We start from the raw sequence: 27,796 nt of genomic DNA, 5'->3' as shown, positions 1-27,796 counted from the left end.
CGGTGGGAGGAGAGGGTACAAAAGTGAAATTTTTCTTTGCTCTTTTTTTTTCTCTCTGTGGTTTTGGAAAGACTGGTTGACAGACCCCAGTGGGGGAGTTGTAGCGGTGTTATGGACAGACTGGAGGAGGAGGAGGAGGAGGTTGAAGCGCTCACCGTGCGTGTATACATGAGTGAGGGTCAGTAAAGTTTACTGTCTGTGTGTGTGTGTGTGTGAGAGAGAGAGAGAGAGAGAGAGAGAGAGAGAGAGAGAGAGAGAGAGAGAGAGAGAGAGAATGAGAGATCTTTCATGTATGATATAACCTCAGTCCTTTAACGACACCATCACCATCCGATATGGCGAAGGTTAGAAATAATTCACTTGGGTAGAGGAAGCCTTGATGATCAGGATAGGTTAGGCTAAAGGAAGAGAAAAAGGTCTTCTGTGCCAGTGTGTTGGTGTCGGTCGGTCAGAACAGAAATCGAATCGTTTCCCAAAACTCTCATCTAAGGTAATCCCTGAAGACGTCATGTTGTATTCATACAATTGGCATTATACAGTGACGTCATACATCTACGTCGCACAGTTGTATTCAACCGTTAAGTTCTCAGTTCTTTAATCTTACTGAGTCTGTCTTGACCGAAAATAATGACTTGACTGTGTGGTTCTCCCTTCCGTCTCCACCAGTTGCGGTAGATGTCTGTCTCGAGGAAGATGAAAAAGGCGATGACACTGGGGTGGGGAGAAGCGACTTCGTGGCGATGACACTGGGGTGGGGAGAAGCGATTGCGTGGTATCTTGTATCAAATTAGAGAAGGTGTAAATGTTCATTTGATTCCTTCCCTTTCCCATTTTCACCCTCTTTCTCTCTATCCTATCTTCTTTCTCCTCCTTCCACTCTCACATTTCCTCCCTCCCTCCCTTCTCTTTCCCATCTTTCCTTCTCGTCTATTTCTCCCATTCCTCCTCTTCTCCTTCTCCTCTTTCTTCCTTTTGTACCTTTTGAAGATTTTCCACCCAAACATATATGATCACCTCAATAAAATACAACATGTACACCCTCCCTGGGAGACACAAACATGTACACCCTCCCTGGCAGCCACACAGGCAACAGCTACACCCTTCCTGGTGGACACACAGGCAGCATCTACACCGTCCCTGGTGGGCACACAGGCAGCATCTACACCCTTCCTAGAAGATGCAAAGAAGCTATACCTTCCCTAGAGGACAAAGAAACAGCAAACCCTATTCACAGCAAAGAATTACTCCACTTTTTCAAAGTCCCAACTTCTGCCATTAATAGTGAGGAAGAAAAAATAATGAACGATAAATATGACATAATTGCTGAAAAATCTGGCGATATTTAGTGATAAATGATAAAGAGTTACATCTACAATAATTCTTTTCTGAAATTATTATTTGAAATATTTATAGGAAGAAAAATATATTGCTCAATTTCTAAATCAGTTGCTTTACAAATCTGTTCTAGTATTTGACAGATAGATTTAGAGAGAGATATACCAAGGGATTAGGGAGTAATATGTTGATAAGATTCTTATACCAAATGGCACTTCACTCAGTGAAATACACCATCAACGATGGATGTGTACAAATAATTCTTTGGTTTCCCAGTGGCTTTACATTACCTGACTTCAGAGGATATTTAAGGTGAGAGGAAGCCTTCTTAAGACTATGTTAGTCCAAAACTGAGATATGCTTCTCAGATCTGGCCAGCACGTTTAAAGAAGCATTAAAAAAAAGCAAGAGATGGTCCAGAGAAGAGCAACAAAGATGGTATCAGAATCAAGAGTGCTGAGTTACTGTGCTGGGTTAGAGTCCATAAACTTGCCCACTGTGGAAGAAAGAAGAGCTAGGAGAGAGAGAGAGAGAGAGAGAGAGAGAGAGAGAGAGAGAGAGAGAGAGAGAGAGAGAGAGAGAGAGAGAGAGAGAGAGAGAGCGGAACTTCATCACAAGTTTCAGGTACTGACACCAGTTAAATAGTGTCGACAGTAAACAGTTCTTCGAAGGATGCTGAGGTAGGATTACCAGAGGCCAGAGCATGTAATTAAGAATAATGAATAGAGAATCTGCAAAAAGTATTTTCATTTTATAAGAGAGATGAATGAATGAAATAGTCAGTGGCAAAATTATTAATGTTGATAGAATACAATGGCTGAAAACTTTATATGATTGTATAGCAAGTGATAAAAATGGACCCCATGTTAACATATTCAACATTTTTCTTGCTATAAGCAAAATCTGTGAATTTTTTGTAGCCGAAAACTGTTGTAATGAATTGGCTCAAGTGATGTGTTGCTAAGTTGGGAAGGTTCGATCGTGAAAAGGCGTAGATAAAAGATTTCTGTTATAAACCCCAAGGCAGATTAGGTTCCAGTGGTAGTAGCCTCCAGTCTTATAGAAGTAAATAAAACTAAGAGTAGTGTCAAACATTCCCTCACAGTCTCATCGTTCAAATATCCATCATCATCTTTCCAGAATACTATGTTGAACTCCCGGCTTACATCCTCCTAAGTCTTAACTGATCACCCATCTTTTTATTCCCCCCGTTTCCAGGACTCCTTCGTTGCCACTCAACTTTCGCTGGAATCCTCGTTTGAAGGCTCTTGACAAGTGCTTCAAAGCTTTCCTCGTGAAATGCTTTTCTTTTCCTTCTTCTTTTCTTCGCACCCTCCACACACTCTCTCCCTCTTCTACCATTCCTTACGTACGAATCTTTGTGATGCTTAGTGTGAGTCTGGGAGATCTGAGGTAATGTGAATGAGTGAGTTGAGAACCAGTTTCTCAAGTTGTTGGAAGGAGAGGTACGTTGGTCATATTCTAGGGGGAAATTGTTAGATGGGTTTTGAAAGAGAAGTTAAATAGGTTTTGGGGGAGACGGTCGGGTTTTGGGGAGGCAATGTTTGGATAGATACCGGGGGAAAAGTTAGTGGTTAGATTCTGGGGGAGGAGTTGGGGAGTTGGTGTGGTTCTGGGAGAAGTGAAGTTGATCAGGTACTGGGGAAGGTCGTTGATCTGATTCCAGACAGAAGTTGGTCTGATTTTTGTTGAGGGGAGCTGGTCAGGCTCTGGGGAGAATCTTGGATAGAAGGAGACGGTGGAATAACCGCACATGAAACAGAGTTTGCAGAATCTCCATGTTTAGCAGTTGTGATTTGTGGGGAAAAAATGTCTTCTCTTCCGAGAATTTTGGTGAATATCGATAGTTGGAATACTTTCAGTGGAATAGAGACAAAATATAACTCAAACATGTTGAGCAATAGACGTACAGGCGCTCAGAAGTACCTTGTTAAAGCTGTGAAGCTGTTGGTAAGTATTGTTTTAAAGTTAGGAAAAAAGTTGCATTTATAAGAGTATTGAGAATGGGAAAGGAATTCGCTGAAAAAGAGCCTGGAATCAGAAGTAAGGAAAAATATAGAAGGCCACGCATGTGAGGGAATCAGTATAGAGAGAAGATAAAAATGTGAAAGCAATTCTGATTGAGATAACATAAGAGGAGATAATATAAATGAAATAGAAATAAAGGCAAGATAAATCTAGGTAACAAAACTGATGGCAGTTGAGAAAGACAGAACTTGACTAAAACAGTTTAAACTGAACTGCTACAGAATTACGTGAACAGAGGCAGTATAGCAGTATAAACCGCGACCGTATATGCAATCGAGATGACGGCGGTGTTGGTATAAGAAGCAACCTAGTCATACACAAACACACAGACTAAAGGCAGAAGGAATTTAAATTCTGAGGATTTACTCAACGAGTAAAACCAGTACAGAAACATCAGGTGCCAAAATCCTGGAACAGCAGACGAGGCAAGAAGAAAGGTCGGGGAGGCAATCAGCAGGTGGTGATGTTGTAACTGGTGGCGCTGGTTGTGATGGCGTTGATTGTAGTGGTGTTGGCTGTAGTGGTGATGACGGTCTTGGTGGTTGTAGTGGTGTTGTTGGCGCTGTAGTTGGTCTATTGTGGTGGCGATGGTTGATGACGGTATTCTAGTGATGGTGGTTGTGGTGGTGATTGTGGTGGTGATGATCATGGTTGTAGTTACAGTGTAGCTGGCGGTAGGGTCGGTTGATGGTGGTGGTGGTGGTTGGCGGTGGCTGTTCCCTCTTTAAACTCCCCCAACCCCTTTGATGTAAGGGGAAGACACATGGGAACGCCGGGGTAAAAAGAACAGTGCACACGGACTGCCGAACCAAATGATCAAGGGAGATGCATCGCCATTCGCTGGCTGGAGGGAAGCATGGAAGCGCATGGTTTATAGGGAAACATGGCTGACCAGGGAATGGGAGGGAAGTTAATTAAATCCAAATGGTGAATAAAAAGGAAAAACTAACCCTCCATGTGTGACATATTGTATGCGAATATCAACTAGAAATAAACAGAGCATATTCTACCACGAATTGGCTTTGACGAAGGGAGGTTTTCGAAAAGATTCGTTCGTCAATTAAAGTGAAAAGAGGAGTGATCTGGTTTTATGCATGATAATACACCTGCAATGGCAAGAATGACGTGGGATATGAAAATGGGGCTGACTGTGAGGCAAATAGAACGGAAAACGTCCAAAGATTCCACATGATTTACGAACTCATTGAAACATTGAGTCTTAACTGCCCAGGTACGAATTATACGTTGATATATGTATGATATCTATCATTGTATGCATGTGGTCATGCTAACAGAGGAAGATGGACACTCCTCACGTTCTTGACGTGGCTCCTCTGCCCACGCACGAGGACAGGACGTAAAGAAAATAGAGCCAACAGCTCCTGTGTTAAGCTAGACTCCAATCCTCTCACTCTATCACTCTCCTTGCTGAAGAAGATTCCGAGTCTCTCCGACCGTCTTTCATTTAAAGACCCACCCAAAACAAAATTCATGTGACTGATATCTGAGGGAAACTACAATTTGTTTTTTTTTTCTTTTCCTCTGCGAGGATTCAAAGCCTCAGCCTTCCTTTGGCGGATTGGGGACAAAGACGCATCGCCAAGAGATGCCAAAAGACACACTGAAATTTGTGAAAATGCAGCGAGTTTCTACCGTGATAGTGTTGAGGCATATTTCTTGGCCAGTCGAAGTTTCTTCTTAGTGATCAAAGTTCTTACATAGGTGTTCCTCTTAACGCTAAGTTTACAAGATATACGAGGACATCTGTAGAATTTACAAGCCCAGTTCGATATCAGATATCAGATGTTTTGCAACTTACAAATTTTTATTTAGAAAGTTAGAAACATGTTTGTGTTTAGTTTAACACAAACATTCATCCTTGAAATAGTTTTCGTTAGAGAGATGGTGTTTGAAGCATCATAGATAGCTCAGAATCATGAATAATTCTACATTGTAATATATATATATATATATATATATATATATATATATATATATATATATATATATATATATATATATATATATATATATATATATATAATGTCGCTTCTTATCTTCACACTGCAATACATACTTTCGCGCCCTTTAGAAATCTCTGTTTCTCATTTCCACATCAAAAGCCACTTTCCGCCACACTCAGAGTCCTGCACATTACATCTTTCGTTAAAACTCCATCAACTTCTAAATCCCTCATGATGCACTTTTCTTTCTCATATCTTTCTCGCCTCTTCAGTGTATCATCATCTTCCCTCTTCCACCTCTTCTTACAAGTCGTTTATATTTATCGGTCCAATACACTTTCTCCTCCATCTTATCCTAGTTCCTTTACCACCTCCTTTCTTCACAACTTTCTTTCTCTCCTTTTCGTAAGCCCTTCTTCGCTCCTCATTACCTATTTCTTCTTCTTCTTCTTCCTTCTCCTCCTCCTCTTCCTATTTTCCATTCAACAGAAGCCGGTGCCTGGTTCAGGTGGAGCTGGACCAGACAGCCATTATAAGGACCCAAAAACTCCACAAAGAACATGCACCACACCCGCGAGGGGTCGGACTTTACTGAGTACAAAATGAAATGGAAATCGTCTTCTCACTGACTCCCGAAGAGTCTCGTCGTTGATGCCCTCTGGCTCGATGGATGTCCTCGCCTCATTTCTCCAGGGGGAGGAGAGGCGGAGCTCCATCAACAGATGGAGCATCAACGGCAGAAGGGAACACGGGGGGGGCCAACAAGAATAACGGGGATAGATGTAACAGACAATGCAAAAGTATGAGGGGTAACAGGAGTAGATTGAGCACCAGCCAGTAGTGGATGTGGGGCAGTTGATTGAAGGATGCAGAGAACGCAGGCTGCCCAGGACAAACGTGCGGTGATGGAAAAAAAAAAAGCTGATCTATAATGATATACGAGGGAGAGGACGTACCACGACTGCAGGAAACAACAGACAAGTGTCGATGCCTCATCAAGGAGGACGTCAATATGCCACTCACAAACCCACTCAATTGCTCATACCCATAAGGACAAAGGCAGTGTTATGTGAGTCACAACACGACATATAAGTGGACGAAAACTGTGTTATTTGAGCCACAACACAACATATAAGTGGACGAAAACTGTGTTATTTGAGTCACAACACGACCTATAAGTGGACTAAAACTGTGATATGTGCGTCACAACACAACATATAAGCGTCACACACCAGAAGAATTTCCCCATTTGTTGAAATAGGATAACCCCCCCCGCATCCCCACTCTATTTACCCTGAGCTTAACCCTCCATCGCCCCGGAGTGCTGGTCCAACCTGTGTCTCTGACGAGGAATACATTACGCAGCTCAGACCGGCTCTCCATCTGTGTTCACTGTACATTATCACTTAGAACGAGAGTTGGCCATACGGTCCTCTGACAATATCGCGATGGTTGGTACGAATTCCATTATCATGTGGCATGGAAGTACCTTTATATCAGAGGGAAAAAAAAAGAATGCTATAGAAACCGATACTGACTACATAACTAATACCCACGCCTCGAGAACCTAGCCATGACGGGAAGCTACCTCTTCAACCCTACCTACTACTTCTAGAGTCGGTACCCACTGAGCGAGGGACGTTACTATCCTCCTCCTCTGGAGTTGGTCGCACCAGGACGTGCCTTTTGTTCACCGATCGTGAACACTGAGATCGATGGTGCCATTTAACATGACGCATACTTTCCCAAGGTCGTGTTTTCGTTGGGGATTTCAGCGCATCATACCATCGTGGTAACACATACAACAGAATACCTGTGCGAAGTATACCAAGACATAAAATAATATGATACAGTCCATTGTATTTCCCAAGTCCTCGGGGAGGAAGACTCCATAATACATCACCGCTCTGGATGGGGGACTTGGCCAGCCATTAATTCCCAGTTGCAGTGTCCCTTTCTCGGTTTTATTTTGTGGTATGTTGTGTGCATTTACCTGGTCTTGTTCACGATAATGCAGGGGACGGATGGAGATGAATGTTCTTGAGAATTTCATTGTATTTTGTGAGTGTATGCTCGTGGTCTTGCTTATGTATGTTTGTCTGTGTTATATGTATATATATATATATATATATATATATATATATATATATATATATATATATATATATATATATATATATATATATATATATATCCCATTCACCTATGTGACCTCCAGCAATTTCGAGTTGGCTCCTCTGACGTGCATTCTTTAATCCTTTCCATTAGGACAATCCTCTATCCATCGAAGGAATCTCACTTAAATTCCTACCTTGTGATTCTGGCGTGTGATAGTGACTATTTGTCATTACGATCTCTTGTGTTGCGGAAAGAAAGGCTTACACTCGTTTTGCCCCTTCTCATAGTCCCATATGATGTATGTACCACCTCTCTCTCTCTCTCTCTCTCTCTCTCTCTCTCTCTCTCTCTCTCTCTCTCTCTCTCTCTCTCTCTCTCTCTCTCTCTCTCTCGTTATTTGATCACGCACATTGGGAGTGTCGGGCATTATTTCTCTCTGTTATTCGAATCGTCTCTCGCTCCCTCGAGGCAGATATTCAAAACTCGCCTGAATTTTGCAATCTGGCGACAATGTGGATCAACACAGACTCTCAGAAAATTCAGGTATGATTTAGCGTGATTTGGTTTATCTTCGTCTTTCTTTTTCACATTATTTATTTCTTTCTAAGTATCAATATCTCAAAAACGAATCGGTTCATCTATCCAAAATTCCTATGTAGCGTTTCTGAACGCATGTGTGTCAAACTATATTCATTATCTAAGAGTCGAATCCTTTGGTCCCCTTAAAAGAGACACATATATAAATAACATCAGATATTTTTTCCTTTTCTTTCTTGCCACTGGATGCCGACAGATGCCACGTAACCGGATATAAAGGAGGGAATTCTATATTCCTGGATTCCAACACCAAGGGAGAGAGAGAGAGAGAGAGAGAGAGAGAGAGAGAGAGAGAGAGAGAGAGAGAGAGAGAGAGAGAGAGAGAATCGAGGGGTATGAAATTTTAACACAAATCCATATAGACGTGTCAGGCGGGTTTCTCCAATAACTACTTCGTGTATGATTATCACACATTATGTGACCTGGAATATAGGGTGACCCAACACTGGTGGTGATGGATTGCATGTGGTGGTTTTGTTGTTAGGGAGGGGTACACACACACACACACACACACACACACACACACACACACACACACACACACCAATGATGACCCCCCCAGTTTGACCCAGGTCAAACTATCGAAACCGCCCCCAGTGTCGCCGTTATCCCAAACGATGTAGCTTCGACGTCGATGACCTGCTGCGTTTTGTCCCCAAGAGGAGCGAGTGTAATCCCAGGAAAATAAAAGGGACAATCTCAGGGAAGCTCAATTACTCGTTTGTTATCGGACAAGAATGGAACCAAAGGATCGGCGGCGGTGTGCCGACGTGCATGGCTGCCGGAAACATATATATATATATATTTTTTTTCAAGGAGGTTATGAGACGGTGGGTGTTAGATGGTGAGCTGAAGCTTCTGTGAGGGTGACGTGAGCGGGAAAATAAGATGAAATAGTGCTCGATAAGTGAAAGAAAACCTGTTTCATTTGAGCCTTCGATATGGTTTCATATATATATATATATATATATATATATATATATGTGTGTGTGTGTGTGTGTGTGTGTGTGTGTGTGTGTGTGTGTGTGTGTGTGTGTGTGTGTGTGTGTAATATGTCTATCTGTGTATGTACGTACATTAACAACAACTATGAGGAAGCCTTGATAGCGATAAGAATTTGTTATAAGGTTGTGATAAGGATAAGATAATCTGAAAGGGAGATGATAAAGCTCTCAGCAGAATGTGGTAGGTTATAGATAACAAACGTTAGCCATGAAGAATTGTGAACATGATAATGATAAAGGATGTTAGTCATAGGAAAGTTACGTTTGGTTAGAAAATAGAAAATGTGTGAAGGAAAAAAAAAAATATCAGATCTCAGTTACTGAAAATAACTGAAGGTCAGAGTTTAAAAGCTGTTGGCTGCCTAGTTAATATTTCATTTAGGAAGAGAAACTCAGATGAAACAATTCAAAGGCGAGTGTCGAAGGTCATTATCCAGAACCCAGGTAAGGACAGTAATCTAACGCTTATGTGATTTTTATTCGATGACATTAATCGCATAACTATGTGATGCTTAGACTCTATCACACTTCTTTGAGCTGGTGATAACATCAACGGTGCTGGTGATAACAGTGATGGTGACATTTCATGCGGCAGTGGTGATAGTGATGAAGGTATTTGCGGCGTTGGAGATGATGGTGATAAAGGTAGTTGCGGCGGTGATAATGATAGTGATGATGGTGAAACAGCAACGGTTGTAGTGCAGATGATAAGATCTATATTGATGGTGGTGCTGGTGATGCATTACGACAGTTCTGGACCAGTGGACTCACCCGGTGGACGTGGCTGACTCCCCGAACCCCGCAGGAGTGCCATAGGAGGGGACCCTTGGTTAAGAAGGGAATGTAAGGTATCTTAGATCTACTCACGAATTATAAAGATGTTGAATCCTACGTAGATAGATGAATCTTTCTCTATATAAGGGTTGTGGTCATTATACCATTGTTCGTATTGTATCTCAGAAATATAAAGACACAGTATAAGAAACTTGTAATATCATATGATATGATTTTTCTCCTTATAACTATATTTTTTTTTTTCAATTTTGAAGTGTGTCACGTTCGTGAGACTTCACTGATTTCGTATCTCGACGCATCATTGTCAGGGAATGAGGATATAAAGATACGTGAACAGATGACAAGATAAAAGGAAGACCAAGGGAACGTGGAAGACACCTAAGATATCGAATATAAAGAGAACTGAACATAGAATCAGATCTGATGAAACGTGACAGAATGTTGGGCAGAACGAAAGAAAAGTAAACAAGTGATACACTGGATCATAAGACATGAAAAATCTGCCCATTACAGAATGACACAGAGATTGTGTAATATCCTGTAATGGAGACTAAAATCCTGTAATTTCGCTTATCTGGAGTTGATCTTTACCATCCCCTGCGGGAAAATTTAAGACCCTGGTGATTTTATCGGTGTGGTGGTGATTGTGGTGGAGAAGGTGGAGGAGGTGGTGGTGGTGCTTGTGATAGTGTTGATAATGATGGCTATGAAAAGGGTAATGGTGAAGGGGAGGTGATGTGGTGGCGATTCTGGTGGTAGTGGCCATGAGAGAAGACGATGATTGTGGTGTATGGTGGTGGCAGCTGTGGTGATGGTGGTAGTGAGAGTAACTGTGGTGAGATTTGCGTGGCTATAGACGCCTGCTTCCCTATCTCAGTCTTCAACGAAACTTTCTCTTTATCTTTCCTGATACTGTGTCTCTTAACCTTTGCTCCCGTCATCAACACACACACACACACACACACACACACACACACTGTCACACGCTAAGCTCCCGTCATCAACACACACACACACACACACACACACTGTCACACGCTAAGTTCCCGTCATCAACACACACATACACACACACACACACACACACACACACACACACACACACACACACACACACACACACACACACTGTTACACGCTAAGCTCCCGTCATCAACACACACACACACACTGTTACACGCTAAGCTCCCGTCATCAACACACACACACACACGCAACCCCACTAATCAGGTGCCACAGTGACTTTGTGACGGTGATAATCTGACACTTCACAAATTACTGAAGCTCATGTAAAGAGATAGATACTTCATGACGACGATGGAAGACGAAATAGATAAAGTAATAGATAACGAGAGAATAGAGTGTTAGTACGCATAATATATGATGGATACTGACATAGCAAACCCTGCCCTGGTTACATGAAGGTAATCATGAAACTAAATATTTAAGAAATACTTCACGTTCCGTGATGGAAAATTTGAATGCAATTTTCTCTGAGATTCTCCTATGTCTTCAGTATATATATATATATATATATATATATATATATATATATATATATATATATATATATATATATATATACTCAGCAATGAAAAACGAAACATTAACTTACAAATAACTAATAGGGAAGTAAGTGTAACGTGAGATGTGTGTACCGTAGAGTTTCGCGATCATCCGCGACTGACAGTATCGGTGCGTTGTATCAGAGGCAGATAAATTGGTGGATTTCCAAATAGATAGACAGATATATAGATAGATAGATAAAAAAATGGATAAATAGATAGATAGATAGATAGGTAGGTAGATAGATGAACAAATAGAGAGATTGGTAGATAGATAGATTCATTTCCCTTTTCTCATATTTCCGATACTCTTAAAATTCACTGTGGAGGATCATATGATCATATCTAAGTGGAGATATAGACTCCCTGCCTCTCCCAGGCACAACCTGGGTCACGTCGCTCTCTGGATGGATGAGATAGGCTAAGAACGCGCGCAGCATCTTGGCTGGTTGGAGAAGGGAGGTAAAGTGTGTATTGCCATTCAAATGCGTGATCCGGGTTCGATTCCCTGAGCAGCGATTGAGATGACGGATATGACTGATAACTGTATACTTGAATCCCCCATAGTTTATAGTCTTGAGTTTCGATATCATCCAAGTACTCACGAATTTGCATTTTTATTGACAAACCACGCATGACTGACTGTTCCTTTGAATATATATATATATATATATATATATATATATATATATATATATATATATATATATATATATATATATATATATATATATATAACAATTATGTCGTATTTATACATCATACAAAAATATCACATTCTCATATCTCATGAGGATACACCTTCGTATTTCCAAAATATCCTAAATTAGGTTTAATCTCCGTAGACACTGTGTCAACCACTATACTCTTACATATTCCATTAATATACCTCCCATCCGCCAATGGGAGTCTCAGGGGAATATTCTATATTATAGTAAAAGGTTTAAAAGCCTTACCACTTTCGCGTTCGCTCACAAATTTCATGGCCGAAACAGGAAAACACTTTGCATAATGGAGAATGTGAACTACGGCTGTATGATCAGCTCTCCCTTCAGAGAAGCGTTTCAAGTTCAGGAGAATCACACTGTACCATCATCCTGCGTACTTAACGTCACTCGTACTTCTCTGAATTGAACTTGGTCATGTGATAACCGAATTATTACATACTCTTGTCTGTTGATATGTGTGTGTGTGTGTGTGTGTGTGTGTGTGTGTGTGTGTGTGTGTGTGTGTGTGTGTGCGTGTGTGTGTGTGAATATACGTGTTGATGTATGTATGTAAGTACAAATGTATGTGGACGCAGATATACGATATTCTAAATTAGTCTTGTGTGTATATTTGAACACACACGTATGAGACAATGTGCAATGTTCGTGCCCAACACCCTATCATTATCGCCTTCCTATCCAACATCTTCGTCTGCTCATCTTCCCTCGCAAACCATCCTTGACTCCGTGTTATGACGGTCCACTAGAATACAACCACACACTTATTCTTCGGAAGACCCACACCTAGACTGCATATCTGTCAGGCCCTATGGTATATTGGTGAAGTATAACCAATATACGTATACCATTCTACGTAATACTATGGTAGACTAAATGATTTTCCGTCTACCATTTACTTCAAAATTTTTACGAGAATCGTGATGCACTTGGGGAAGCAATTCCAACAGGAGCGAAACTTGAAGCAACTGTTGCCCCCGACTCAACTACACCAGCCACTGCTGACAACCCCGTGTGAGTGGAGGGAGTCACGGTGGTCGTATCTCAACTTGGGTCTTGATAATCAGCAGGAGTTACGACTTGGAAGGTGTAGCGAAGAGGTCTGATCATCAAAGGGATTGTAATGGCATGCGTTAAATGGATACCTGCTTCAGAATGCTACCTACCTTCACAATTGACTCGGTTTTCGTTATATATTCAAATTGGCGACTTTGATGCGTAACATGAAATTAATTGCAAATAGATTCATATCGTATGTACTTCATGGAACAAATAAGTCACACATTCCATTAACTTATTATGTAGAATTAGGCTAATGATTCCTAATAGTTTCGAGAGAAATGTCTACGTATTTGACCGAGGAAATGCCAGCAATGTCTCAGCCATTTTCTCTGACCCTGACGGTAGAAAAGAAGATAATGATAATGCTTCAATGGACATATAATGCCTCGAGCAGTCTGCCTGGCCTGAGGTTCCCTTCCATATTATTTGTTCATTCATTCCTTTAGCTTTCCAGGTATCAGACACTGGGTACCATATGACTTAAGATAGTGCTACGCAACAGCTTGAGCGGTCGGGACTACAAAGTTGTTTGCCGTTAGTGTTTGTTTAGGTATTATCACCCATTTGCCATCCCTTAAGAACATTGGTACAAGGATGAGAACCAAGGGACGAGTGTTCAATGATGACCCATCTTTCTCCACAGCCTCTCTCTCTCTCTCTCCACCATCTTGTCCTCACCATCTCTCACCACCATCTGTCTGTGCGCCAGTCCACCCCCAGGGTCACCATCTGTGAATTCATCATCTCTCATCTTCCTCACTCCCCAGATGGGTTCCTCTCGCTGGATCTCACTGTGACGGATAAAAATAACTGGTGGAGTTCAGCTCTTTAGGAACGACCATCTGACTCAGTATGTTGACTCCTCTTTGTTATATTCCTAAGAAGTGTCAGGAAGAAGCTTATATATATATATATATATATATATATATATATATATATATATATATATATATATATATATATATATATATATATATATATATATATATATAAAGGTAGTCATTGTTTCCATTATTCACTTTATTCCATTCGTCTGCCACTCTGATGCTGTCCACTTACTACTCTAAATCATTACTAGCAAGTTCCTCACTTAGATTTATGTTGTGGCTTCTGGGTTTTTTTTCTGTCTTTAAATCTTTCGAAGGTGTGTATGTGTGTGTGTGTGTGTGTGTGTGTGTGTGTGTGTGTGTGTGTGTGTGTGTGTGTGTGTGTGTGTGTGTGTGTGTGTGTGAGAGAGAGAGAGAGAGAGAGAGAGAGAGAGAGAGAGAGAGAGAGAGAGAGAGAGAGAGAGAGAGAGAGAGAGAGAGAGGAGGGGAGGGAGACTGTGACTGTAACCATGGTAATGATGCTGGAGGTGAGATTCCAACAATTGCTCCTACTCCTACTACTACCACTGCTGCTGCTGCTGCCATTTCAATCACCTGACGTTCACAGTTATCGAATGAAGTACCACGACGGACATTACTCTTCCCCACCACCACCACCACCACCACCACCATCATCACCACCACCACCACCACCAACACCACCTCCACCACCACCCTCTTCACCACTTAAGAGAAGGAAACCCTACGCCTCCTTCAGGCAAGTGTCAACCAACGTAGTGTAAAGGTCTTCCAGGGAAATTGCTCCGCTTTGGGAGGAGGAGGAGGAGGCAATAAGCGATGTACACCCACAGTAGATCATTACCGGGTGAGGCATTAGTCAAGACGCACCGAGGTCTAGAAACTTTGGGGGTAAGGGGCGTCTACTGGAAAGACTGGGAGAGTAGAAGTAGGTAAGGAGAATTGGAGGATGTAGTATATGGTTTGATACTTGTAGTTCGTGCCAAAGTAGAACAGAATTTTGCAAAATCTCAGAATATTATATCATTTTTCTCGTGAAATGTTCAAGATATGGGAAGCTTTACCGTATGAATTACCGTATGAATTAGTTCGTCGTTCTCTGAGGACTTGATTAATCTCAGTGCTCAAAATCCTGTTATCTCCTCCGCGTCTTCAACGCCAGACTACACTGTTGTCTCCAAACGACTATAGATCTTTTTAATCATATTCTCACCATTTTTATCACCACGAATCACCATAGCCATGCCGTCTCCGTCGGCAAATAGCGGCATATTTTCACTCCATCCTCAGCACCAAACAACATCATATCTTCTTCATCTTTTTCACTTCGTGTGTCCATTATCTTCACCGTATTCAACACTAGCCATGGCCATATCTTAACCCTCTTGACAGTCAGCCAGCTCCATAACTTCCCCGTCCTTAGCATCGAACAACACCATATATTCTTTCCCATCTTCACCATCAGGCAGGACCTCATCCAGGGCATGTAAGTGGGATTACCCAAAGGTCATCTACATTACCTTCTTCACACCCACTATCATCAGCACGACCACCAAACTCCACCACCTCAACACCATCATCATCATCACCAACATCATCACCACCATCATCATCACCATCACCTTCACCACCATCATCACCAACACCTTCTAGCCCCACTCATCCCCTCCTACTACCAGAGCAGCACCCAGTATCATTCGTACACCAACACATACACAAGTACACCTGTCTTATCCTCACTACCTTCCCTTTCTCTCGATTCTGAGAGTAGAAAATGATTTTCTTCCGGTCGTGTTCACACACCCTCCACACGACTCAGATATAATAGTCTGAATGCGACCATAATTTCCCACAGGAACCTAATACCTCCTGTGAGCGGGACTCCTTAGCGAAGCCAGGTCATGGGTGTTTCTTTGTTGTCTTCCGCGGGCTGGGAGAATTATAGGGGGGAGGGGGTCCGTCCGTTTCTCCACTCGTGTGCTGCCTTCTAAATAGGCTTAGTTATTTTCCCCCCATTTTGATCTGGTGGCCGACAATGTAGGGAAGAAACTGGAGATTAATAGGCATCATTTTGTCGATGGATAGTATGAAGAAAACAAGAGAATACCTCATCTCCTCGTGTGTTCCAGTACGTCAAGAATGTCGTACTGCAGGTGAAATTCAGTACGGAGGTTCAAACTTCAAGTCATGGGATCGACAACGTAGCATATACATCTGGCAGGCGTTTTGCGTAATGCGTCTCGTCTATCAGGGAAAACAAACTGAACTTGGGAATTCGGAAGAGCGATAAATCATCGGTAACTTGCCTACTGTATTATGTCTTTTCGGACTGAGTGTAAACGGAAACGAAGGAATGATGACGAGGTACGTCTTTTATTGATCCCGGTTGCTGCCTGCTACTGTTGTAGCTCCTCTAATTCGTTTTTTGTTGCCCACTCTACAGCCCTGAGTCCTACGTCCTAAGTGATCCTTTCCCTGTGTGTGTCCTACGGCCTGAGTAAGGTACACCAGCCTTACCTTGTATCTCACGTCAGAGTGAGGTTCTCCAACCCATCCCTGCGTGTCCCACCTCAGAATGGGGCTCTCCAACCCATCCGTGTGTGTCCCACTTCAGAGTGAGGTTCTCCAACCCATCCCTGCGTGTCCCACTTCAGAGTGAGGTTCTCCAACCCATCCCTGTGCATGTCTCCCCTTTAGTGTATTGCCACACGCGTCCTGGGGCGCTGTGAACTGCTTGTACACTGTTCTCTGGTGTGTCACCCACAGCCCCTATTATGTCACGGCTCGCGTGGTATTCCCAGCTCAATATTCTGTCTCGGATGTCATACACAGCCTGTGCCTGTCTTGTGTCTCACCCAGAGGTTCATATTACACCCTGTGTCTCATCCGCAGTTTATATTACACTTTATGTGCCACCCCAAGGCACGTTCTGCGTCTTGTATGTCACCCCAAGCTCCACATACTGTCTCGTTGTATAAGCGCAGTGAAACTTTTATGCTACAGTGGTTCCAAAAAGTGAGCTGGATTCTTTTGACTAGAGTTTAATTACTTATTACCTCATAACAAATGCTATTTGTGCCTCCCTATTTCAGTTCGATCTTTATTAGTTAAGATATTTAAAGTTTTTGCCACTTTTGTGGGGAGGGAAGGACTGTTCTCACTGGAGTAAACCCTATTTTTGCCATAACCTGCGTCGCCTTCCCAGCATCTGGAGGTCTGATAGAGGCCCTGAGGTGGCGAGACACAGTGTTAATACGAGATGAGGCGCAGCTCTCTCCAGGATGACTCGTATTTCAACCTGTCTTCCCCGCTGGTGCCGACCCCCAGCAGGAGTATTTCTGGAGGACATTCTGCAGGTCTCTGTATATCCTAACGGCCTCTAGTGACTAACGGAACCAGGTAGCAGAGCCAGCGGGTATAAAACGTGGGTCTTCAATATCCACTTTTTTCACTCGTGGATGAAGGAAACACTGCCTGGAAAACTGTCGTAATAGTGGACGTAAGCCTCGACCCTCACCAAACACTGTGAAGAAGAGAGGCTAATTCCTCTTGCAGTCAGCAGGACTTTCTCTCATAGATCATAAAGTGGACAGTACTTCCTGCCCGTGTCAGTGCATAAATCCCTAATACACGTAGCAGCAAGAAACAAGAGGAACAAAGCGCAAACAAGAAACAAGACGAACACAGCAGTAGCAGCAGCAGCAGCAGCAGTAGGAAACAAGTGGGACACTGCAGCAGGACAGTAACCACAGCTGCAGGTCAGACGGCCTGCCTCAGGCCGGGGAGGAGAGGGAGAGGGAGAGGGAGGGAGGGACGCTGGCAGACACATTACCAGGGAGATAACGTCTCCTATATTCCCCGCACCACGAGTGTGTGGTGGTCTCCTACTACAGATCCATCCATCAGTGGCCTGAGTCTGTGTCTCGGGGAGCCACGAAAATGCCTTTCACCTTCTCCATGACACAAGGGCTCATACAAAAAATTCAGCGGAATATGCATCCGTTGCGGTTACATCGCCTGCTGGATTTTGTACCCCAGCGAGCCATATGACTCTCACACCTCAGTGACTATTACTAGGCAGAGTGAGAGAGAGAGAGAGAGAGAGAGAGAGAGAGAGAGAGAGAGAGAGAGAGAGAGAGAGAGAGAGAGAGAGGATGTAAGAGGTGGTCTGTAGTCTTCCACAGAACACAGAGGTCTTCTGTTTCCAGGACAACCGTCTCTGGATCTGTGCGAGTCCCTCAACTATTCCTTTTCGTCTTTGTCTAGATTGCCATATTGCTGGTTTGTCTTTGTTCTGACTCCGGTCTAGTTGACTGTTATGGATTAAAGTACCAGTCATTCTGAGGTGGACCGTCAATGGCAGCTCCTCTAAGTCTGATCAGAGTTCGTTCGTGTATCATTCAGAATGTATCATTTCAGTGGCAGAAGAAGAGGTAAGGTCAGAGATCTACGTAAAAGGAATATAAGATACATCACGTTTCTCGTCGGGTCAACAGACGGCATTTGTCGTGGTCGACCGCCTCTGATTGAGGCGGAACACTGCGTTCTACACGTGAGCTAACAAGGACGTTTCAGCCTCCGCTAGCCACTGCTTCCTTTACGAAGTCAACAAGGAAGTTGTGACCCCTAGGGGGGAAAAATAAAGAGGCGAGACGGTACTCACTTCTCCTGGCCATATAGGTTGGTCTGGGTCGCGTATCAGTCAGTATCTGGCCTGCACTCCACCAGGATGCCTCTCATAAAAATCAGTCAAGCGGTGACGAGACGACAAACCACCATTAGGGTCGTCCTTAGAGTGGGGTTAGGGGGGGAAGGACAGGGTGGTGGGGGGAGGCCACGTCGATCTATTCACATAAGTCGCGAACGTCTGAGGTGGAATGGTGCCAGCGAGGGTGCTCTTAGTGAGAGAGAGAGAGAGAGAGAGAGAGAGAGAGAGAGAGAGAGAGAGAGAGAGAGAGAGAGAGAGAGAGAGAGAGAGAGACTGAAGTAGTGGTGTCACATGACCGTGCAAGAGGAAAATTCAAGGCGAGCTGATCTGAAGGTGGTGTCAGACGAAGGTTCTTGAAGTCAGTGTGGCAGTGAATGGTGCCGGGAATCAGAACTGGACGGTGTTGGTGTCAGGTTGAGCCAGCTGGGGATGTTGTCAAGATGTTGTCAAGGATTACCCAGCCAGCTGGAGCCTTGGCTTGCTTCCTACCTTCCCTCCCCACAGCCTCAGCTCTCGTCACCCCAACACCAAGAGTTCGTCTCCCTCAACATCATCACTTGTGTTTCATTCGGTTCATCTAAATCGCTCGTCAACTGTGACTATATACTCAGGTTTCCCTCACAGAAAATGGAAACCCGGAAGCTTTTAGAAATTCACCAGAAACTCGGAAACTCTCACAGTAAAATTCCAATTCTTTTTTTTTTATTTGAAGATTTTAAGAAAAAAAAAGTCGAAACTCGTAAGGCGAATAAAGATCGCTTGGGATAATCTTCTGGAAGTTCTGAAAGTGTGTGAATAAGGTCAATTCAATATCGGAATTTCTCGTGCCAAAAGATTTCTCTCTTAACATCCGATACGCCATTTTTCACAGTCAGGGAAGGGAACTCATAAACACACCACTCACTCATAATCCTCACGCCTCCCACACACTGCCTCATACTAACACTCCTTTACACTCAGTCACTCTCTCACTCTATCCTTATCTCTAGCTATTGGTCTCTCTCTCCCTTCCATCTCATCACCTCATTATCATCTCTTCATTATTCTCCCCTCACGCAGTCCACATATCCTCACCAAATAATAGTAGTGTATTCCTTTATCTGCGTTTTAACATAGATCACATCGTCTGATTGTTCCACTGCTGTGCTTTTACCTTCAGTGAAAGACTATGACATGAAATATCCCCATGACGATAGAAAACCCATGAATCATACAGATCTCATCAGGTGAGCAGGGCTCTCCGAGAGGCCAGGCAGGATAGAATGAACTTCAAATGTCTAGCGTTCCGAACCGAGACGACCCACCCACACCCAAAGTCCTCCCCTCGCCAGTTTGAGCGCGGCTGTCCAACTCCAGGACGTACCAGCAATAGCAGCACCTTACGAGATCAGTCCCTCTTATTACGAAGAGTTAGTGAACACCCGTCGTAAAACTTGAACGTGCCTTGATCATCTCATACGAGGAAGATAAACATGTTAGGATGAGTTGCTGGAGCTGCCTCGAAGCAGGTTCGGAAGACTGAATCACATAAGTGAAGTCGTCAAATATGGTTTCCCTTAGTATGAAGCTTTGGTTCATGTATATGAATATATATATATGTATATATATATATATATATATATATATATATATATATATATATATATATATATATATATATATATATATATATATATATATATATTCGAAACAGTGTTACCAACCCCAAACATTTTATATCGGAAAATAGGATGACATATTGAAACAAATTTGAGGCGTTAGCAATTATGATATGAGAATGAAAATGCTAAACTCTTTGTTCATGCTTAATATATGAATATTCATTATTTATCGTACGATTTTTCCCAAAAATAAGTTATTGCAGCACATGCAATAACATATAAATATGTATCAGTATAGCTTTGTATCATAAACAACGTTCCAGTTTGATATTTATATATATATATATATATATATATATATATATATATATATATATATATATATATATAGACTGCATCTGAAAGAGGTCACTCCACGGGAAAAAATTTCCTTTTGTAACGCTGTATCTTCGTCAATGGACGAAAAGGAGTGCAGTCCCATAATGAACCTCCTCGCTCCAAAGGAGTCCACCCTTTCCCTGCTCCTGAGAGAGCGCAGCCTTCAAACTTCAGCAACCTCACGAAGGTTGGGTCGTAAGGTTACACAATGACGATCATATATGTTTGTGAGTTTGTAAGTACATGTGCATTCTTGTTTTCATAACCACTCGTGTGTGTATCTGAAAACAGAGGCCACCCTCTTCCTCTCCACACACGCGTACGCTCCATGTGAAAACTTGCCCTGCTGACGAAGGGTTCTTGAGATATAGGAAAAAAATCAGATTCAACTTTCACAGCCAGCCAGCCAGCCTGCCAGGATCGAATGCAAGGGCCAAATGTAACTTAAAACTCCGGAAATCCTTTTACTCTCCGTGAAGTAGGCGACATATTTTCGTGCCCACGAGAGTGTGTGTCCTGCTCCACCACTGACCGAATCCTGATGCTGCAAAATGAATGGAAAATGTGATTATTCTGAAGGAGGGGAATTAATTAGCTCTCTACGAAGTAAAGGTTCGTCCAGTACCAACAGATTCAGCCACACACACACACACACACACACACACACACACACACACACACACACGCACACACGCACGCACGCACGCACGTACAAACGCACGCACGCACGCACACACACGCACACACACACACACACAGACACACACACACACATGCACACACGCACGCACGCACGCACGTACAAACGCACGCACGCACGCGCACACTCACACACACACACACACACACACACACACACACACACACACACACACACACACACACACACACACACACACACACACACATAAATAGACTTAAACCATAATAAGACGCCTTCAAACACACAATAGCCACTGACGGTGTATGGTAGAGGGGCGATAGCAGACGGTAAATAACCATCTCGCATTTAAGAGTCCCAGAATACTGAGAGACATGGAGGTGTCTGCTGCGGTGGCTATCCTAATAGTGATAGTAAATCTATTGCTTGTATTGAAGTCTCCTGTTAATTCCCGTAGAGCAATACATGCCATCAGTTAGCCAAACTCACATCACAGTGACACACGTACAACCTCACCATACCTCATGTCTTGTGGTGCCGTCCGGTGGATGGACAAAAGAAGTCCTTAGAATGGGATCGTTTGGAAAGCTTAAGTATCAGTTATGCTGTGGTATAATGCCGCTGTAGCTTGGTGGCGTCGCTCCCGCACAGCCTCACAGCAACATGTACCAGAGCAGCACTAAAGAGAGGCTTACAGCACCGTACGGGTGATATAAAGCAAAATTACAGAGTAGAGAGTGATACAGTGCATAGTTACAGCATAATTGTGGATTATGTTATAGCACAGGAAGAGAGACAACATCAACAGCATAATGCTGAGAATGCTGAATGTGGCAGCACTGCCTTATGATGCAGTGTACGAGAGCAGCATAATGTGACAGCATAGTGATGCAACATGAGTTTACAGGATATTTCGACCACATAACATAGAATGAAGAATTATACAACTTAGAAGCACCATGAATAATGTAATCAGAGCATTGTTGATAACGTGATAGAATGAATGGACATAACTATTCAAAATCAGAAGGAAGTGATGGAGGAAAAATACCATCATCATCATCATATGCAATTAGAGAGGAAAGCTGCTTAGAAAAGTTTGATGAAAACACAGCACTGGTGCAAAAAGGAAAGGAAATCTTGAACAAACATACGAGAGAACGACCCAGTCTGCCTACAAGCGCTCATTAAACCTTATAATGTGCCTGAGAGCCGACTGAACTATGAGAATTAATTTCTGGTCATGACGATCTGGTGTTGGCGCGCGTTCCACGGCAGAGAAGAATTAATGAGTTACAACAAAGGTGATCCCTTAATGAATTCTGACCCCACTTGACCTCAGTTGACCTCCTCGTTACTCCCTTCACGATCCATCTGCATCCTCTCTGATGCAGTTTGCCTTCCCATTCTACCAACAGTATATATATATATATATGTGTGTGTGTGTGTGTGTGTGTGTGTGTGTATGTGTGTGTGTGTATGACTCATTATCAGATATATTACATAATACAGCACATGATATACTCAGCTTATAGACATATATATCAAAATATCATATAAGGTGCAATATATCATTATAAACATCAGCGAAATCGCACAGCTTTTGTCTCATTAAGAGAATTAATTCCTCAAACAAAAACGAGTGTTCAAATGTCTCACTAATTATATGAGACTACTTCATTAAGGCCAGAATGAAGCGGGGTAAGTGGCCTAAGACATTTCTCCCAAGCAGAGAAGTAACGTGAGCAAAAGATATAACTCACCGATGCGTTGCTTTATCAGTTTAATTTATCTTTCATATGTCAGCTTTGAGCCTCCCGTGTGTTAAATGTATCCTCAGGGACCAGGAAGATAACGGGGTATTTTTTTCCTCATCTTTCTATACCTTAAGGTAGTGAGCGATAGCTTTATATTCTCGACTGCGTAGATCGAGGCTGGGGAAGGTAAATCACCCTCACGATGGAGACGCTAAGATAAACCTGAGGTGAAATTGAAAAGGGACAGAGATGGAGTGGAAGCTGATGTCCAGTTACGATATGATACACATTAACACGTTGATGGAGAGTGTGAGTGTGTGTGTGTGTATATATGGCACGTCAGAAGGCAACAGAGGAATACTTAACTGAGACTGTAAAGTATTTTTAAAACTTTGAGATGGAATTGAGACTTTCTGTTTAATGTGGACGATAGGGAATAGTTAATAGAGCTGTCACGGTTCACCAACATCACATAATTCTTAGGGAAGATACGAGGTTGATCTTCAGTATTGATAATCATATCGTTCGTCATTTATATCAAAGATCGCTGTGAGACATCATCATTAATCATTATCTATTTGTTATTTCTTGTGGCTCTGATCTTCGTAACTTACTTCATCTTATACAGTATCATTATTCTCTTTTTTATAACCAGATTGATGTAAGTTGAAAGGTTCTTTTTATATTGACTATGAATAAATTTCAGATTTAATTACATGTTTTAGGATTTGTTTTCTAGTGATATCGCCACCATGTGGAAGCTCATAATTAATTTATCTTAACCGCAAAATTCTTATACTTTGTAAAATATTACCGGAAAGAGTCTATTTTTTTGTATTTGTTGCATACACTGTACCACCCATATAAATCTCTCTCTCTCTCTCTCTCTCTCTCTCTCTCTCTCTCTCTCTCTCTCTCTCTCTCTCTCTCTCTCTCTCTCTCTCTCTCTCTCTCTCTCTCTCTCTCTCTCCCCAAAAGCGGCCACACGATAATCTCTCTCTCTCTCTCTTCCCCCTATAACAGGTGCCGCCCACATAACCCCTGAGGTGGACGCCCACTGCCCGACCTGCCCCTACTTCTTGCCCACGCCCACAGAGGTCACCACCCCTGAGGGCGTCCCCGCCAACCTCACCTGCGGCGTCAGGCACCTCGGTGACAGAAAGGTCAGACCAGGTCAACGCCGCTCGTATCGGGTTAGAATGTTGGATGTAATGATGAGAAAGACGGACTTACGTTTGGAGAAAGAATGAATGATGATAAGAGAGATAGTGAGAGTTAATGATTGCTATGGGGAGAATACATCTAGCCAGATAAGGGGACAAAGATAAGAACACTCGTAGGCATGTATAATGGGGCCCTCTTCTCTCGCCCGGGACGTGGAGGATGTGTTTGGCTCTCCTCACGAAGGTTTTGGACTGGTCTGCTAAAGGCAGCAGAGAAGCTGAGGTACTAGAGCGAGAACAAGATAGACAATAAACGAAATAACCTGTTGCTGTATGTCATCTTAGGCTGCTCAACCCGCAAAGGATTTCAATATCGTAAATGTTTTGACATCAAGTATTCGAATAAATGGTATACATAAAAGATTAATTATGTCTCTGTCTGAATCATCTCTATAGTACTGTATAGGTTCGAGTCCTGGTTGCAACAGTCGGTCCACAGTTAATCCAACTGTTCATCCATCCTTCCGAGTTCGTCAGTAACACAAAATGAATTATATATTACAACGAGTGAAGAAGCACACATGAAATATAGGAAAATTAGATATTAGAAGAATATGAGGTAAATTGCATATTGGCTGAATCATAAACTTTATAATCAAAATGATATTTGGAGTGGAAAGTCTTAGCATGTGGCTGATAATCATTGTTGCCTAATAGCTGTATTTATTTTAGAGTAAATGTAGAGTTTACACACGTAGCCATTTCATAATGTATTCATCCCAGGCGCGTTTATGATCAAGTGGTTTGAAATGTTACTTCGTCAGCATCACGTTTGATAATAAAACTTTTCTAACCTATTTACTGGCGAAATTTACCTCGAAAATATGTACGATATTCGGGGAAATAGTTGGTGGTAGTTGAGACTGGTCCCATAAAGCGGTCCCAGATCGACCCCTCCTCCTCCCGGGTAATCGAGACTTCCTCTTTCATAACCTAACCTGACCTGACTCTGAAGACGGGAACTTCCAGGCCAAACTTTCTGACCGACGAGACTGTATTGAGGGTCGAGACCTTACCTAGCAAACCGACCTCATAACCTCGCCTCGCCAGACCAGGCCGAAGGGGGGAAATTTTCGAGTGATATCGATCCAGAGTTCATCTAAAGTTCGATGAAATGGTTGAAGATGAGGGAGAGGGAGGAAGAGAGAGAGAGAGAGAGAGAGAGAGAGAGAGAGAGAGAGAGAGAGAGAGAGAGAGAGAGAGAGAGAGAGATAGAGAGAGAGAGAGAGAGACGGGGGAGGAGGGAGTGGGAAATTTCGATGTATGGCATGAAATTAGGATCTCCAAACGAAATGAGGAATGGATATACGTAGACAATATGCCGTCCACTACGTCGACCACTTGACCTTGTGGTCATGTAAAATCCTCAGACCTTCCTCCACTTCTGATGAGACATGAAGAAAAATGATTAGTAAATATGAAGGAAATACCAGGCGCTGCTGTAGAAACCAGTTTAATGAATAACAAACAATGACAGGAGAGGAGATAAAGGTGATGGGAGACTTGAACAAACAACCATTAAAGACAGCAGCAAAATTGGACTCTCGAAGGGATGACACATGTAGTGTTTGAACAGCTGAGGAAATTGGTGTAATTGGTATGATTAGGAGTGCACAACCAGCGCAACGGGGAGGGGGGGTGGGGTTGTAAGGAAAAAAAGGAACTATCAGAGACTTACTGTGAGTCCTGTTGTTGCTGATCCTCTCCTTCCACCCACCTAATGACTACCGTGTTGACAGGAACTTTGAACTCAATCCCTTTTTTTTTTTTCAATCGTTTCTGAACCTCCTCACTTGTAAAGGAGGGAGTTGGTAGGGTGCCGATGATGGAGATTGGAAATACGTAGGGTAAGGGGGTCTAAGTGTATTAGCAGAGGATAGACTTGTGAGGATTATGATTGACCATATGATTGACGGTCAGGATCCGTTTTCTTTTGGAGTTTAATCTGTTGGCGGTGGTGTAGTTGTGTTTGTGTGTTCCTAGATGCTGGAGGTGTTCAGGTGAAGGTTGAAGACCCACTGGTGGGGGTTGTGTGCGTATGAGCTGAGGTCTGAGGTAATTCAGTGGGCCAAGTTATTGGCAAAGCTCTGAAGTGTGCAGCATGGTATGCGGATGAACTGATTAAGGAAGGAGTTTGACTATGAATTATAGAATCATTTAAGGAACCGTATGAAAATAAAAGATAAAGAAGAGGTACAACATTGCAGGAACTAGACGTAAATTACAGCTCAGGGGAGGTATATAAAACGTGACAGATGCCTTGATGTAAATCATTTTCACCACAGGTGTTAACCCGGAGGAAAAGTATTGAATTTATGTCAGGAATCACGAGTGAAAGTTAGATACACATAACGATTCACGTAGCCACATTTGGAATGGTATTAGGAATATGAAAAAGGGTTTAAGTATCATTCTTTTGCGTATATTTCACCCAAATTATATGCAAAGTTTTGCAGCCTTGGCAGCAAGGGCTATAAATTTCAAGTTGTGTCTGGAATATAGAAGAAAAGAATTAAAGTTTCCACGTGTTGTTTGGATATGTTGAGGTGAAGTAACTTCTTAAGTTAGGGTAACAGAAGAGACCAGCATAGGGAAAGCACCTTAAGTTGACAGAGAAAGAAATACGTGGTGAAAACTCAGACAGGAATGACATTTACGTGAGGGCCTGGAGTTCAATTTTCCACGAGAAAAGGCGCGAGAGATGAGTAATCATATGGTTACAAGGCTGGAGAGTAATCGACTGGAATTATGTTCATCAGTACCTATTCTTTATGCTTCCTTTTCGTATTTCCGACTTAGGTATTCCTCGAATGAGTTCCATTTCTTATCTTCTATGTGTGATCATGTCACTACTCATTATCTCTTTTTATTTCCCTTGATATTGGTTCTTCCTTTACTGTTTACTCTTCGATTCACCATTCTACTTGCCCATATAGTTGGTTATTTCTTAGATCTTTGCGTTCGTTCATCAGCTCCCTTAACCTCCTGAGTTCCAAAAACTTGATCTGATTAAGAGGTGTTTGTGAAAAAACTTACAGCAGCGTGAAGGATCGTTAGATACGAACTTATTGCGGCCTCAAGGAACGTTAGATAAGAACTTATTGCGGCCTCAAGGAACGTTAGATAAGAACTTATTGCGGCCTCAAGGAACGTTAGATAAGAACTTATTGCGGCCTCAAGGAACGTTAGATAAGAACTTATTGCAGCCTCAAGGAACGTTAGATAAGAACTTATTGCGGCCTCAGGGAACGTTAGATAAGAACTTATTGTGGCCTCAAGGAACGTTAGATAAGAATTGGCAGCAACGTTGGAGAACATTAGATAAGAATTTATTTTAAAGCAGCTTTCCTGTAGAGAAGAGCCAGGCTTTTACAACGCTCCTCACCTTAAGGCCATCAGATTCTGTTCA

At 42.5% G+C, this 27,796-nt stretch overlaps 1 protein-coding gene across 5 annotated transcripts in view; it reads left to right on the top strand.

Moving 5' to 3' along the window:
• LOC139757774 (hemicentin-2-like) overlaps nt 1-27,796 on the top strand; it is a 367,317-nt gene that overhangs the window by 322,862 nt on the left and 16,659 nt on the right. For all 5 annotated transcript variants that reach the window (XM_071678558.1, XM_071678554.1, XM_071678557.1 and 2 more), the window contains one exon: nt 24,188-24,327. In XM_071678558.1, coding sequence (XP_071534659.1) covers nt 24,188-24,327 — 140 coding nt within the window. The remainder of the gene's footprint in view (nt 1-24,187; nt 24,328-27,796) is intronic.

This window comes from Panulirus ornatus, chromosome 28, assembly GCF_036320965.1.
Source record: "Panulirus ornatus isolate Po-2019 chromosome 28, ASM3632096v1, whole genome shotgun sequence".
NCBI classification, from domain to species: Eukaryota; Metazoa; Arthropoda; class Malacostraca; order Decapoda; family Palinuridae; genus Panulirus; species Panulirus ornatus.
This window is presented reverse-complemented; position numbering and strand designations above follow the sequence as displayed.